At 42.4% G+C, this 16,394-nt stretch overlaps 1 protein-coding gene across 2 annotated transcripts in view; it reads right to left on the reverse strand.

The window, feature by feature from the left end:
• lrrk2 (leucine-rich repeat kinase 2) overlaps positions 1–16,394 on the reverse strand; it is a 129,416-nt gene that overhangs the window by 71,068 nt on the left and 41,954 nt on the right. For both annotated transcript variants that reach the window (XR_009806050.1, XM_061894436.1), the window contains exons 12-15: positions 12,802–13,056; positions 8,180–8,307; positions 5,772–5,916; positions 5,567–5,706 (exon numbers count right to left, since the gene is read on the reverse strand). Coding sequence is in view for 1 of the 2 variants with exons in the window: in XM_061894436.1 (XP_061750420.1) it covers positions 5,567–5,706; positions 5,772–5,916; positions 8,180–8,307; positions 12,802–13,056 (668 nt within the window). In the remaining variant the exon portion in view is untranslated. The remainder of the gene's footprint in view (positions 1–5,566; positions 5,707–5,771; positions 5,917–8,179; positions 8,308–12,801; positions 13,057–16,394) is intronic.

A 16,394-nucleotide genomic window follows, 5' to 3' on the forward strand; every position in this document is an offset into this window, starting at 1 on the left:
AAAGAATAGTGAACAACGGTCTGAACAAGTGTACGTTATATGACGCATAAATAACCAACGGAGAAGGTGCCTGGTATGTTAACGTAACATATTATGGTAAGAGTCATTCAAATAACTATAACATATAGAACATGCTATACGTTTACCAAACAGTCTGTCACTCCTAATCGGTAAATCCCATGAAATCTTCTTCCTCGCTTCTAAACAACTCTGCCAACTCCAAAGATATGCGCCGCTGCCTCTTGTCGTTTTCTGCAGCATATTTCACTACGTCCAGCTTGTAAGCTGCAGTACATGATTTCCTTTTCGGTGCCATTTTTGTTCAGCCCTTCTCAGTTTTTATAAATTACTGCCAACGATGAAATGATCCATCATAATAGCTACGGCAGTAGCATATAACATATAGCAGTTAGCATTCCATGACCCCGCCTTCCGCCCGATTGTAGCTGAGATAGGCACCAGCGCCCCCCCCCCCCCCCCCCCCCCCCGACCCCAAAGGGAATAAGCGGTAGGAAATGGATGGATGGATGGACCCACAATGCACTTCTGCCATGAACCTCCCCCGCCAAATTCTTATTGGTTGACGTGTATGTAACGATTGCTGACATTTTCTTTGTCTCTTCCGCGAATTAGATAAATTATATTTTGGGATATTTCACGGTAATGCGTAAATAATTTCACACATAAGTCGCTCCAGAATATATGTCGCACCCTCCGCCAAACTATGAAAAAAACTGCGACTTATAGTCCAAAAAACACGGTATGTAGATTTTTTTTTTTAGAGAATGCAATTTCGGCAGACATTTCATGTAAATGCTAAAGAGCCAAAGCTCTTAGAAAGCTGGCCAGATAGCGTCAAATAACAAAAATCATGAGCAAAATGAGCTAAAAAAGCTAGCATGCTAACAGTACATGATAATAATTGCTTGCCCTTAAAAAAGATCCAAACACCTCCATTAAGGTTTCATTTCCATGACGTAAGTATATATGTAATGCAGTAACATTCATAATAATATTTAATATTTACATCCATCCATCCATTTTCTACCACTTATTCCCTTTTAGGGTCGCGGGAGGTGCTGGCGCCTATCTCAGCTACAATCGGGCGGAAGGCGGGGTACACCCTGGACAAGTCGCCACCTCATCACAGGGCCAACACAGATAGACAGACAACATTCACACTCACATTCACACACTAGGGCCAATTTAGTGTTGCCAATTAACCTATCCCCAGGTGCATATTTTGATCATTTTAAGCATCATTTCAAAAACGCATCACGTTTGCTTTTTTCCAACAACATCACTGATTATTACTAGAGATGTCCGATAATATCCGACTGCCGATATTATCGGCCAATAAATGCTTTAAAACGGACACGCGGCCCGTGGGCCGCAAGATGTTATTTTGCGGCCCCCACCTTAATATGTATGTATAATGTTAGCGCGGCCCGCCGGTTTTATATGAATGGCGCTTGACAGCGTTGTCTTATTTGGGTCCAAAATGGCTCTTTCAACGTTCTGGGTTGCCTACCCCTGCGTTAGTGGAAAAGCAACAAATGAGTGAAAGCGACAGAGACGTTGCCATGGAGACGAGGGTTTTCTTACGTGCCTGGCTGCAGTCACACCGCGACACCTGTCCGTCAGTAATAACGGTCCCTGATAAACTGAACCAATTCAAACCGTTATTAGTTTTTTTTATTATTTAATTTGCATTGCCTCACATTTCTTGATTCTCATTTTGTTCATTTATATTTTGATTTTTTTTTGTGTTGAAAAAAAAAATAAAGACATTTAAAAATATTTTTTTTAAGAAATCTTTTCTTGCGGCCCAGCCTCACCCAGACTCTGCATCCAGTGGCCCCCAGGCAAATTGAGTTTGAGACCCCTGCTTTAAAATGTAATATCGGAAATCATCGGTATCGGTTTTAAAACGCCGCTGTACGGCGTGGTACACGGACGTAGGGAGAGTAGGGAGTACAGAGCAGTAGCGTCTCCAAGTCATACTTGCCAACCCTCCCGATTTTCCCAGGAGACTCCCGAATTTCAGTGACCCTCCCGAAAATCTCCTGGGGCAACCATTCTCCTGAATTTCTCCCGATTTCCACCCAGACAATAATATTGGAGCGTGCCTTAATCACATGATATCTACGGCTTTTTAGACACACAAGTGAATGCAATGCATACTTGGTCAACAACCATACAGGTCACACTGAGGGTGGCCGTATAAACAACTTTAACACTGTTACAAATATGCGCCACACTGTGAACCCACACCAAACAAGAATGACAAACACATTTCTGGAGAACATCCACACCGTAACTCAACATAAACACAACAGAACAAATACCCAGAGCCCCTTGCATCACTAACTCTTCCAGGATGCAACAATATACACCCCCCACCGCCCCAACCCCACCTCAACCCCGCCCACCTCAACCTCCTCATGCTCTCTCAGGGAGAGCATGTCCCAAATTCCAAGCTGCTGTTTGGAGGCATGTTTAAAAAAATAATGCACTTTGTGACTTCAATAATAAATATGCCAGTGCCATGTTGGCATTTTTTTCCATATCTTGAGTTGATTTATTTTGGAAAACTTTGTTACATTGTTTAATGCATCCAGCGAGGCATCACAACAAAATTAAGCATTATAATGTGTTAATTCCACGACTGTATATATCGGTATGGGTTGACATCGGAATCGGTAATTAAGAGTTGAACAATATCGGAATATCAGATATCAGCAAAAAAGCCATTATCGGACATCTCTAATTATTACTCACTGCAGACTTCATGAGAGACAACAAACATACTAAAACATGACTTACTGTACAATGTCTGCTGTCATTAGGATGCCGACTGCTAGGGTGTTCATGTATTCCCCATTTAAATGAAGAAATACTCATAATCCTAGCCAAGAAAAGAGGTGTGGTACCAAGCATATTTTTGTGTCGTTCCTTCCATTTCCGGCTCTAAATTGGCTGCCAAAGTGTACCAATTTGTCGCAATACCTACTCAGACTTCTACTCTCCAGGTGAGAGGCATGATTTATGATCTAGAATGAAGTTTGACGAGCGAGGAAGCGGCAGAACAGTCGATGATGATCACGTCGAAGCTATAAATAATCTGTCTGCGTAAGCACTTATAATAACATCACTAATACTTGTTAATATTCAAGTCACCACACTTAAATAGAGTATTTTTTGTGTACTTTTTGGATTTTTTTTTATTGGGTTTTATGGGCGCAAGAGTGGCTAAGCTTTTATTTACGAATTAGAATGCTTATGAAGATGTCGTCATGTCTTTCATAATGATTGCGAACGAACTGCTCATCAGTTTAGTGCAGGGGTCAGCAACCCAAAATGTTTAAGGGGCCATATTGGACCAAAAATACAAAAACAAATCTGTCTGGTGCCGCAAAAAATTCAAAGTCAAATTACATACAAATAGTTTGTCATGAGATATAAATTGAATTATGAGGACTTAAAGGAAACTAAATGAACTCAAATATAGCTACAAATGAGGCATAATGATGCAATATGTACATACAGCTAGCCTAAATAGCATGTTAGCATCGATTAGCTTGCAGTCATGCAGTTACCAAATATGTCTGATTAGCACTCCACATAAGTCAATAACATCAACAAAACTCACCTTTGTGCATTCATGCACAACGTTATAAGTTTAGTGGACAAAATGAGACGGAAAAAGAAGTGCCATAAAACACGTCTTAGAAAGTTATACATGTAAACAAACTAAGGTGAGTTCAAGGACTGCCAAAATTAGTAGGACAAAACAGCGCTCGCCAAATACTCGAATCAATGAAGCATGTTTAATATAAACAGTGTGCTTTATAGCAATTAGGGAGGTTTGTGTCATGTTTGTCCACCTACAGAAACCACATTAAAACAAAAAATATGTTTTTTCCCCTCATCATTTCCATTTTTCATATATTTTTGAAAAAGCTCCAGAGAGCCACTAGGGCGGCGCTAAAGAGCCGCATGCGGCTACAGAGCCGCGGGTTGCCGACCCCTGGTTTAGCGAATCAGCTTTGCATGCGCTCTGTGTTTTAGCAGACGCACACCTTTCGTAGATCGGGCCATTGGGCTTAAAGGCCTACTGAAACCCACCACTAACGACCACGCAGTTTGATATATCAATGATGAAATATTAACATTGCAACAAATGCCAATACGGCCGGTTTAGTTTACTAAATTGCAATTTTAAATTTCCCACGGAGTTTCTTGTTGAAAACGTTGCGGAATGATGACGCCTGCGCGTGACGTCGCGGGTTCCAGGGGACATATTAGCGCAGCACCATTTGCGGCTAAAAGTCGTCTCTTTTCATCGCGCAATTAAACACTATTCCGGACATCTGTGTTGCTGAATCTTTTGCAATTTGTTCAAATAATAATGAATGAAGTCAAGGTAAAAAGATGGAGTTGGGAAGCTTTAGCCGTTAGCCACACAAACACGGTGTTTCCTTGTTTAAAATTCCCGGAGGTGAAGCTTTACTATGGATCATAACGGTCAAGCGAACATGGTTCCCGACCACTTGTCAACCGGAAGGTTTCGCTGAGAAATTGGGGTAAAAAGTTGCCTCTTACCGGAGATCAGCTGAGCTTGTGCCGTCCATGCAGCTGCCTTCGACTTCCCTCAGAGACTAGCCTCAAGACACCCGTGGACACACTCCTCCGACTATCAGGGACTATTTAATCTCACTAAAACACTAGCAACACAATAGAAAGATAAGGGATTTCCCAGAATTATCCTAGTAAATGTGTCTTAAAACATCTGAATCCGTCCCAATGCAATCGCCCTTTTTTTTTTTTTTACTTTTTTTTTTCTTTTCTTTTTTTTTCTAGACCTTCGCTATCAATATCACCATTCACAAATCTTTCATCCTCCCTCAAATTAATGGAGAAATTGTCGTTTTCTCGGTCCGAATAGCTCTTGCTGCTGGAGGCTCCCATTATAAACAATGTGAGGACGTGAGGAGCCCTCACCCTTGTGACGTAATCGTCTGCTACTTCCGGTACAGGCAAGGCTTTTTTATCACCACCAAAAGTTGTGAACTTTATCATCGATGTTCTCTACTAATTATCCTAGTAAATGTGTCTAAAAACATCTGCATCGTTCGGAATCGCAATCGTCCTTTTTTTTCTGGTCCTTCACTCTAAATTTCCTCATCCACCAATCTTTCATCCTCGCTCAAATTAATGGGGAAATTGTCGCTTTTTCAATCCGAATAGCTCTAGCTGCTGCTGGCTATGATTGTGAGGATGTGAGGAGCCCTACAACCAGTAACGTCACGCGCACATCGTCTGCTACTTCCGGTAAAGGCAAGGCTTTTTTATTAGCGACCAAAAGTTGCGAACTTCATCGTCGATGTTCTCTACTAAATCCTTTCAGCAAAAATATGGCAATATCGCGAAATGATCAAGTATGATACATAGAATGGACCTGCTATCCCCGTTTAAATAAGAACATCTCATTTCAGTAGGCCTTGAAAAAGAGACGGAAACTATTCAAACTTTGAAGTAATGATGTTTGAGGTTATGTGTCCACCTTCAGCAGTAAGTCATAATCCTCCCTGTGCTGGCCCAGCGAGGTGACCAAGACCGAGGCAAGGACCGGAACGATCATCCTGGACAGCTTCTTCTTGGCCACCAGGTAGCTGAGCAAGGTCAGGCCCCAGAAGTGGATCTCTGGCGGGGAGAGAGACTCGTCAAGAGGACTCGTTTTTACGCAGGTCTGGGGAAGAGGGTCTCACCTCGTTCCTGTGGGAACATCTGCAGCGTGTGGAGCGCCGTATCAATCGCCCCCTGCTGGCAAAGCAAGTCCACAGCGCCGGAGCAGTCCGCCAGGGAGGCGAGAACTTTCAAGCCGCACATCTGGATGTTCGGACACCTGATGAACTAGGTCAGTGGTTCTCAATTAGTTTCTGTCACACTAGAAAATGATACACAACAATATGTGTCATTCTTTTGTTGCGGTATAAAGAGCCTTGCTATCCATGTGAGGCTCTTCAAAGTCACTGCATGAGTGCCACAGCCAGAATATAATTAGAAACCACTAAATATAGCGCGAGGATTGGCACGGACAATATTAATAGACTAAGCGTGATGTACTTCTAAAAATGCATTTATTCCCTCAGCATGTCGTTTTCATCTGAGGGCTGAGGGAAACAAGCATTTCTTTAGTGACAGTACCTCCACACCATCGTATTATATATTATATCATATTAATAAACCACATTTTCTTAAAGCTGAGCTTGCTAAATAAGCAACTGTAAATAGAACCTTTCACGATTTTGAGTTTGTCTGTTTTTCTTTCACTACATTTTTTTAGCTAATGAGGGATAGTGTGAGTTTTTGGTAAAAAAAAAACTAAAAAACTAAACGGGAATTGTTCCAAAATAAAGATGCATCAAAGTCAGTGTTTTTATGAATTATTGACCAATTAAAGGCTGCATATTTGGGGTTTTCTCATACATATGTTTTTGTTTTTTTCAGTTTTTTTTTACAAAAAGAGCATAAAACATTAAAAAAAATTGCATATATATATATATATATATATATATATATATATATATATATATTTGTGGATAGGTCTGAAGCTATTGAAGGATCCATAGCGTTGAAAGTTTTTTTAAAAAAAGGAAAACAAAAAAAAGACATTGTTCCAGAGAAATAGAATGCATCTAAGTCAGTGTTGTTATGAATTATTGACCTATTAAAGGCTGGAATTACCTCATTTAAGGTATTCCACTTTGCAAGTTGTTTGTGGAAATATTGCATATTTTGTGTTTTTCCTATGACAAAACAGTTTTTTTTTCCTTAAAAAAAAAACATAAAACATTAAAATAAAAAAACATTACAAATATATTAAAACAATCTACATTTTTGAAATAATAAAAAATATATGACGAAGTGAGTTTTTGTAGAAAAAAACTTGTCATTGTTCCAAAATAATAATGCATTAAAATCAGTGTTGTTATGAATTATTGACCCATTAAAGGCTGTAATTGCCTCATCTAAAGTACTCCATTTTGCAATTTATTTTTAACAATATTGCATATTATGTGTTTTTCTCATAGTACATTTTTTTTGTCTTTTTTATATAAAAAAAAGAATTAAAAAACAAAAACATTACAAAATATATAAAAACTACATTTACTTAAAAAAAAAAATTTAATCAGAAATTTAAGGTTTAGGTTTTAGGTTTGAAAAAAAAAAAAACTACATCTCCATTTAAAAAAAATAGCATTAAAAGGTTTAAAAAAAATAATATATAACCAAGTGTTGAGTTTTTGGGAAAAAGACTGACTTTGTTTCTAAAATTATAATGCATCAAAATTAGTGTTGTTACGAATTATTGACCTATTATAAATACCTCATCTAATTTTTTTACCCATCATAAAGTAAGTTTTTTTTGTTTGTTTTTTTTCCAAAAAGAACATAAAATATTACAAATATATAAAAAGGTTATATCTATGGTTAGGTCAGAAGCTGTTAAAACAACTAAAGGGTTTAGAGTCTGTTTAGAGTCGCTTATTAACCTTAACGTAGTTTTAAATTAAGCAGACTCAAAGGTTAACAGGCAAGTTAACCGTGTTAAACTGTCCACAGAAGTACATAAAAAATACAGTAATAAAAAGATTAAGTTAAAGAATAAATGAAACTGTAACAAAACTGGAAAAGCACTAAGGGAGCGTTGACCTTGACCAGGCCCTATGTGAAAAGTCATAAATCAAGACGGTGATCCGGATCAGCCCCAAAATGTAATCACTTGTTCTTTATCTCATTTCTGATATTTCCTCCAAATTGAATCAATACAATTTTAAACTATCTGTAGTGGAATGAAAGAATCGGAGTTAACACTCCTGTCAGTTACTAACTGTCATTGTCTCTGTGGGTGTAGGCGGGGCCGCGAGCAGTAGAAATGAACCGGATCACTCGCAAAATGTAATCACATGCTCCTTATTAAACTTAAAACTTTTCCTGAAACTTTCCTGAAAACCCCCCCGAAACTTTTTTCTTTAGCGGAAGAAAAGAAACAGAGTGAACGCTCTTGTCTGCTTCTCCTATCTTTGACGACACGGGGCTACTATCTCACACACACGAGTTGAGGGAAACGTAAACAATGTAAGCAGGATGAAAACAGTGTTGGTATTGGTACCCTGTTGAGGACCTCCAGGTAGACGGTGTGTGCTCCTTCCACCACACTCTGGTTCTTCAGGACCTTCAGGGACACGTCGGCCATGTCCGGGTCGGCCACAGAGACGCCGTGTTCCCGTAAGCTCCGGTCTGGAAACCATGACCAGACACATGATCAAACACTAATGTGGTTAGCGGAGCAGCAGGCTAGGCTAATCACATCTTTACACACATTATACGTAAACCAGAAGGCCTTTTTTTTCTTTGCGGAACTAACAAGTTGAACAAGCTACTCGCGACATGTTCCCTGCACAAGGAACTTCTCGTCTGAAGTACAGTATCTTGGATCTGAGGTTATGACAATAAATGAATAGATCAGGTGTCGCCAAACTACCAAATGCAACATCTACAATTTGGCCCGCGAGACACTTCATTTTAAAAGTCTGACAATTTTGCTGCCGCCACTTTTTCACGCGGTATAGCTCGGTTGGTAGAGCGGCCGTGCCAGCAACTTGAGGGTTGCAGGTTCGATCCCGGCTTCCACCATCTTAGTCCCTGCCGTTGTGTCCTTGGGCAAGACACTTTACCCACCTGCTCCCACTGCCACCCACACTGGTTTAAATGTAAAAATTAGATATTGGGTTTCACTATGTAAAGCGCTTTGAGTCACTAGAGAAAAAGCGCTATATAAATATAATTCACTTCACTTCACCGTCTAGTAGATAACGTGAGTAAGTCAGTTCAACGACCTTTAATCCTGCTCAGAGTGGAACCATGTGCAACATTTAGTTATATTACCCAATGCAAACAACCTTCCCTAGTCATATTACAAAAATAAATAAATAACAAATCCAACCAACACAAAAAAATGTCAGCACATATGGTCACACATAACAAACTGCTCACTGAACTTTGTGGATATTTTTTTTTTAAAACATCCATTCATTATATAAAAAAAAATATATATATATATATATATATATATATATATATATATATATATATATATATCAATCAATCAATCAATCAATGTTTACTTATATAGCCCTAAATCACTAGTGTCTCAAAGGGCTGCACAAACCACCACGACATCCTCGGTAGGCCCACATAAGGGCAAGGAAAACTCACACCCAGTGGGACATTGGTGACAATAATGACCCAGTGGGACGTCAGTGACAATGATGACTATGAGAACCTTAGAGAGGAGGAAAGCAATGGATGTCGAGCGGGTCCAACATGATACTGTGAAAGTTCAATCCACAATGGATACAACACAGTCGCGAGAGTCCAGTCCAAAGAGGATCCAAGACACAGCAGCGAGAGTCCCGTTCACAGCGGAGCCAGCAGGAAACCATCCCAAGCGTAGGCGGACCAGCAGCGCAGAGATGTCCCCAGCCGATACACAGGCGAGCAGTACATGGCCACCGGATCGGACCGGACCCCCTCCACACGGGAGAGTGGGACATAGAAGAAAAAGAAAAGAAACGGCAGATCAACTGGTCTAAAAAGGGAGTCTATTTAAAGGCTAGAGTATACAAATGAGTTTTAAGGTGAGACTTAAATGCTTCTACTGAGGTGGCATCTCGAACTGTTACCGGGAGGGCATTCCAGAGTACTGGAGCCCGAACGGAAAATGCTCTATAGCCCGCAGACTTTTTTTGGGCTTTGGGAATCACTAATAAGCCGGAGTCCTTTGAACGCAGATTTCTTGCCGGGACATACGGTACAATACAATCGGCAAGATAAGATGGAGCCAGACCGTGTAGTATTTTATACGTAAGTAGTAAAACCTTAAAGTCACATCTTAAGTGCACAGGAAGCCAGTGCAGGTGAGCCAGTACAGGCGTAATGTGATCAAACTTTCTTGTTCTTGTCAAAAGTCTAGCAGCCGCATTTTGTACCAACTGTAATCTTTTAATGCTAGACATGGGGAGACCCGAAAATAATACGTTACAGTAGTCGAGGCGAGACGTAACAAACGCATGGATAATGATCTCAGCGTCTTTAGTGGACAGAATGGAGCGAATTTTAGCGATGTTACGGAGATGAAAGAAGGCCGTTTTAGTAACGCTTTTAATGTGTGCCTCAAAGGAGAGAGTTGGGTCGAAGATAATACCCAGATTCTTTACCGTGTCGCCTTGTTTAATTGTTTGGTTGTCAAATGTTAGAGTTGTATTATTAAATAGAGTTCGGTGTCTAGCAGGACCGATAATCAGCATTTCCGTTTTTTTGGCGTTGAGTTGCAAAAAGTTAGCGGACATCCATTGTTTAATTTCATTAAGACACGCCTCCAGCTGACTACAATCCGGCGTGTTGGTCAGCTTTAGGGGCATGTAGAGTTGGGTGTCATCAGCATAACAGTGAAAGCTAATACCGTATTTGCGTATGATGTCATGCTTACCTTAGCTAAAGCTAAATATTACTCAAATCTCATCCACCGTAATAAAAACGATCCTAAATTTTTGTTTAGTACGGTAGCATCGCTAACCCAACAAGGGATTCCTTCCAGTAGCTCAACCCATTCAGCTGATGACTTTATGCAATTCTTTAGTAAGAAAATTGAAGTCATTAGAAAGGAGATTATAGACAATGCGTCCCAGCTACAACGGGGTTCTATTAACACTGACACGATTGTATATACGGCGGATACTGCCCTCCAAAATAGTTTCTCTCGTTTTGAGGAAATAACATTAGACGAATTGTTACAACGTTTAAATGGAATAAAACAGACAACATGTTTACTTGACCCTCTTCCTGGGAAACTGATCAAGGAGCTCTTTGAATTATTAGGTCCATCAGTGCTAAATATTATAAACTTATCACTCTCCTCGGGCAGTGTTCCCCTAGCATTCAAAAAAGCGGTTATTCATCCTCTTCTTAAAAGACCTAACCTCGATCCTGACCTCATGGTAAATTACCGACCGGTGTCTCACCTTCCCTTTATTTCAAAAATCCTTGAAAAAATTGTTGGGGAGCAGTTAAATGAACACTTAGCGTCTAACAATCTATGTGAAACCTTTCAATCCGGTTTTAGGGCAAATCACTCCACGGAGACAGCCCTCGCAAAAATGACTAATGATCTATTGCTAACGATGGATTCTGATGCGTCATCTATGTTGCTGCTCCTCGATCTTAGCGCTGCTTTCGATACCGTCGATCATAATATTTTATTAGAACGTATCAAAACACGAATTGGTATGTCAGACTTAGCCCTGTCTTGGTTTAACTCTTATCTTACTGATAGGATGCAGTGTGTCTCCCATAACAATGTGACCTCGGACTACGTTAAGGTAACGTGTGGAGTTCCATATGTATATATATATATATATATATATATATATATCAACGGAAATGCTGATTATCGGTCCTGCTAGACGCCGAACTCTATTTAATAATACAACTCTAACATTTGACAACCAAACAATTAAACAAGGCGACACGGTAAAGAATCTGGGTATTATCTTCGACCCAACTCTCTCCTTTGAGGCACACATTAAAAGCGTTACTAAAACGGCCTTCTTTCATCTCCGTAATATCGCTAAAATTCGCTCCATTCTGTCCACTAAAGACGCTGAGATCATTATCCATGCGTTTGTTACGTCTCGCCTCGATTACTGTAACGTATTATTTTCGGGTCTCCCCATGTCTAGCATTAAAAGATTACAGTTGGTACAAAATGTGGCTGCTAGACTTTTGACAAGAACAAAAAAGTTTGATCACATTACGCCTGTACTGGCTCACCTGCACTGGCTTCCTGTGGACTTAAGATGTGACTTTAAGGTTTTACTACTTACGTATAAAATACTACACGGTCTAGCTCCATCCTATCTTGCCAATTGTATTGTACCATATGTCCCGGCAAGAAATCTGCGTTCAAAGGACTCCGGCTTATTAGTGATTCCCAAAGCCCAAAAAAAGTCTGCGGGCTATAGAGCGTTTTCATTTCGGGCTCCAGTACTCTGGAATGCCCTCCCGGTAACAGTTCGAGATGCCACCTCAGTAGAAGCATTTAAGTCTCACCTTAAAACTCATTTGTATACTCTAGCCTTTAAATAGACTCCCTTTTTAGACCAGTTGATCTGCTGTTTCTTTTCTTTTTCTTCTATGTCCCACTCTCCCTTGTGGAGGGGGTCCGGTCCGATCCGGTGGCCATGTACTGCTTGCCTGTGTATCGGCTGGGGACATCTCTGCGCTGCTGATCCGCCTCCGCTTGGGATGGTTTCCTGCTGGCTCCGCTATCAACGGGACTCTCGCTGCTGTGTTGGATCCGCTTTGGACTGGACTTTCGCGACTGTGTTGGATCCATTATGGATTGAACTTTCACAGTATCATGTTAGACCCGCTCGACATCCATTGCTTTCCTCCTCTCTAAGGTTCTCATAGTCATCATTGTCACCGACGTCCCACTGGGTCATTATTGTCACCGATGTCCCACTGGGTGTGAGTTTTCCTTGCCCTTATGTGGGCCTACCGAGGATGTCGTAGTGGTTTGTGCAGCCCTTTGAGACACTAGTGATTTAGGGCTATATAAGTAAACATTGATTGATTGATTGATTTACCCCATGTCAAAAAGTTGGACACTACCGGAATAGATGATAGCGAGAGTTTACATTATAGGAAGTATAATTTTAGACTGGACAGTACCAGGACAGAAGAAGACCAGGCTGGCCTTCAGCGCCTCCAGCTGCACCTCGGACTGAAAGTTGTGGAGCTTCATGACGCTGAGGATCTGACTCATGGCCATGTTGAGCTCATCCAGACTGGCCGTCCTCCCCTGGAAGAGGAGGCTGAGCAGTCGGCAGGCGCTGATGGAGACCTCCATGGAGGCCGAGTGTCTCTTCATCATCTCCACCAGGTTGACATGGAGACCGCCGGCCAGCAGTGTGGAGCGCATCTTAGCTGGGGGGAACGGAACAGATATGACGACAGTGTCAGTGTGCAGCCAAAGAAACTAGCAGGGAGCAGGTCTGCTTGGAATACAACGTATAAACTTGACTCCCTGACACTGGAGTGCACCAGTGGGCAGCATCGGGCGGGTTACTTTGGTGCCGTGACCCGGGTTGAGATTTAGTTTCACCAGTGTGTAACGGACGACTCAGGTTTTTTGCTCATTACTGAGTACTCTGGCCTCTCTTCGGCCCCGGGTAGCACCAGGCGGGTTATTTTGGTGCCGTGACCCGGGTTGAGGTTTAACGGTGTGAGTGTGTAACAGTAAACGTGTAAACATCACTCTCTGACACCTTAAGAGTTTGCGCTGGACAACTAAGGTTTTTAGCTTGTTAACTAGTGTTCTTGTCTCTCAATCACGATGGCCAAAACTCGAGCCCCGGACACGTTACTTTGGTCCCGTGACCCGTGTCGAGATTGTGGTTTACCACGTGTGTTTACGGATAACTAGTGTGGATGTAAACCTCAATCCCTGACACCTTAAGAGTTTGAGCTGGACAATGGGCTGACGGCTCAGGTTTTTAAGCCCTGGGCAGCACCAGGCGTGTTATTTTGGTGCCGTGACTCGAGTTGATTTTTACCGGCGTGAAAGTGTAACAGTAAGCATGCAAACGTCCCTCTCTGACACCTTAAGAGTTTACGCTGGACCACTCAGGCTTTGAGCTTGTTGCCTAGTGCCAATTGGCAGGTGCTGGACCAGGTAGGCTACTTTGGTGCCGTGACCCAGGTTGATATTGAGGTTTACCAGTGCGTAACGGATAAATAGTGTGGATGTAAACTTCACTCCCTGACACCTTAAGAATTTGAGCTTGACAACAGGCTGATGGCTCAGGTTTTTGGCTTGTTGCCTAGTTCTCTTGCTTCTCAATCAGGGTGGCCAAAACTCGAGCCCAGGACATGTTAATTTGGTGCCGTGTCCCGGGTTGAGCTTGAGGTTCACCAGGATCTACCAGATAATTAGTGTGGATGTAAACCTCAATCCCAGACACCTTAAGAGTATGAGCTGGACAACGGGCTGACAGATCAGGTTTCTAGTTCGTTACAGAGTGCTCTGGCCTCTCTTTGAGCCCTGGGCAGCACCAGGCAGGTTATTTTGGTGCCGTGACCCACATTGAGATTGAGGTTTACCACTGTGTAATGGATAAATAGTGTGGATGTAAACTTCACTCCCTGACACCTTAAGAATTTGAGCTGGACAACAGGCTGATGGCTCAGGTTTTTGGCTTGTTGCCTAGTTCTCTTGCTTCTCAATCAGGGTGGCCAAAACTCGAGCCCAGGACATGTTAATTTGGTGCCGTGTCCCGGGTTGAGCTTGAGGTTCACCAGGATCTACCAGATAATTAGTGTGGATGTAAACCTCAATCCCAGACACCTTAAGAGTATGAGCTGGACAACGGGTTGACAGATCAGGTTTCTAGTTCGTTACAGAGTGCTCTGGCCTCTCTTTGAGCCCTGGGCAGCACCAGGCAGGTTATTTTGGTGCCGTGACCCACATTGAGATTGAGGTTTACCACTGTGTAATGGATAAATAGTGTGGATGTAAACTTCACTCCCTGACACCTTAAGAATTTGAGCTGGACAACAGGCTGATGGCTCAGGTTTTTAGCTTGTTGCCTAGTTGTCTTGCCTCTCAATCAGGGTGGTCGAAACTCAAACCCAGGACACGTTAATTTGGTGCCGTGTCCCAGGTTGAGCTTGAGGTTCTCCAGGACCTACCAGATAATTAGTGTGGATGTAAACCTCAATCCCTGACACCTTAAGAATCTAAGCTGGACAACGGGCTGACTGATCAGGTTTCTAGTTTGTTACAGAGTGCTCTGGCCTCTCTTTGAGCCCTGGGCAGCACCAGGCAGGTTATTTTGGTGCCGTGACCCGAGTTGATTTTTACCGGTGTGAAAGTGTAACAGTAAGCATGTAAACGTCCCTCTCTGACACCATAAGAGTTTACACTGGACAACTCAGGCTTTGAGCTTGTTGCCTAGTGCAACAAGCTCAAAGCTTGGACCCGGTAGGCTACTTTGGTGCCGTGACCCAGGTTGAGATTGAGGTTTACCAGTGTGTAACGGATAAATGATGTAAACTTCACTCCCTGACACCTTAAGAATTTGACCTTGACAACAGGCTGATGGCTCAGGTTTTTGGCTTGATACCTAGTGCTCTGTTCTCTTTAAAGCCCTGGGCAGCACCACGCGGGTTGTTTTGGTGCCTTGACCCGGGTTGAGGTTTAATGGTGTGAGTTTTTAACAGCAAGCGTGTAAACATCACTCTCTGACACCTTCAGAGTTTGCGCTGGACACCTCAGGTTTTTAGCTTGTTTCCTAGGTCTCTTGCCTCTCAATCAGGGTGGCCAAAACTCAAGCCCGGAACACGTGACTTTGGTGCCGTGTCCCGGGTTGAGCTTGAGGTTCACCAGGATCTACCAGATAATTAGTATGGATGTAAATATCAATCCCTGAGACCTTAAGAGTCTGCGCTGGACAACGGGCTGACAGATCAGGTTTCTAGCTGATTACAGAGTGCTCTGGCCTCTCTTTGAGCCCTGGGCTGCAGCAGGCGCGTTATTTTGTTGCCGTGACCTAGGTTGAGGTTTAACGGTGTGAGTGTGTAACAGTAAGCGCTTATACATCACTCTCTGACACCTTAAGAGTTTGCGCTGGACAACTCAGGCTTTGAGCTTGTTGCCTAATGCCAATTGGCAGGTACTAAACCAGGCAGGCTACTTTGGTGCTGTGACCCTGATTGAGATTGAGTTTTACCAGTGTGTAACGGATAGTTAGTGTGGATGTAAACTTCACTCCCTGACACCTTAAGAGTTTGAGCTGGACAACGGGCTGACAGCCGAGGTTTCTAGCTTGTTACAGAGTGCACTGGCCTCTCTTTGAGCCTTGGGCAGCACCAGGCGAGTTATTTTGGTGCCGTGTCCCGGGTTGAGCTTGAGGTTCACCAGGATCTACCAGATAATTGGTATGGATGTAAACTTCAATCCCTGAGACCTTAAGAGTCTGCGCTGGACAACGGGCTGACAGATCAGGTTTCTAGCTGATTACAGAGTGCTCTGGCCTCTCTTTGAGCCCTGGGCTGCAGCAGGCGCGTTATTTTGTTGCCGTGACCTGGGTTGAGGTTTAACGGTGTGAGTGTGTAACAGTAAGCGTTGATACATCACTCTCTGACACCTTAAGAGTTTGCGCTGGACAACTCAGGCTTTGAGCTTGTTGCTTAGTGCCAATTGGCAGGTACTAAACCAGGCAGGCTACTTTGGTGCTGTGACCCTGATTGAGATTGAGGTTTAC

Source organism: Nerophis ophidion, linkage group LG03, assembly GCF_033978795.1.
Source record: "Nerophis ophidion isolate RoL-2023_Sa linkage group LG03, RoL_Noph_v1.0, whole genome shotgun sequence".
Lineage (NCBI taxonomy): Eukaryota > Metazoa > Chordata > Actinopteri > Syngnathiformes > Syngnathidae > Nerophis > Nerophis ophidion.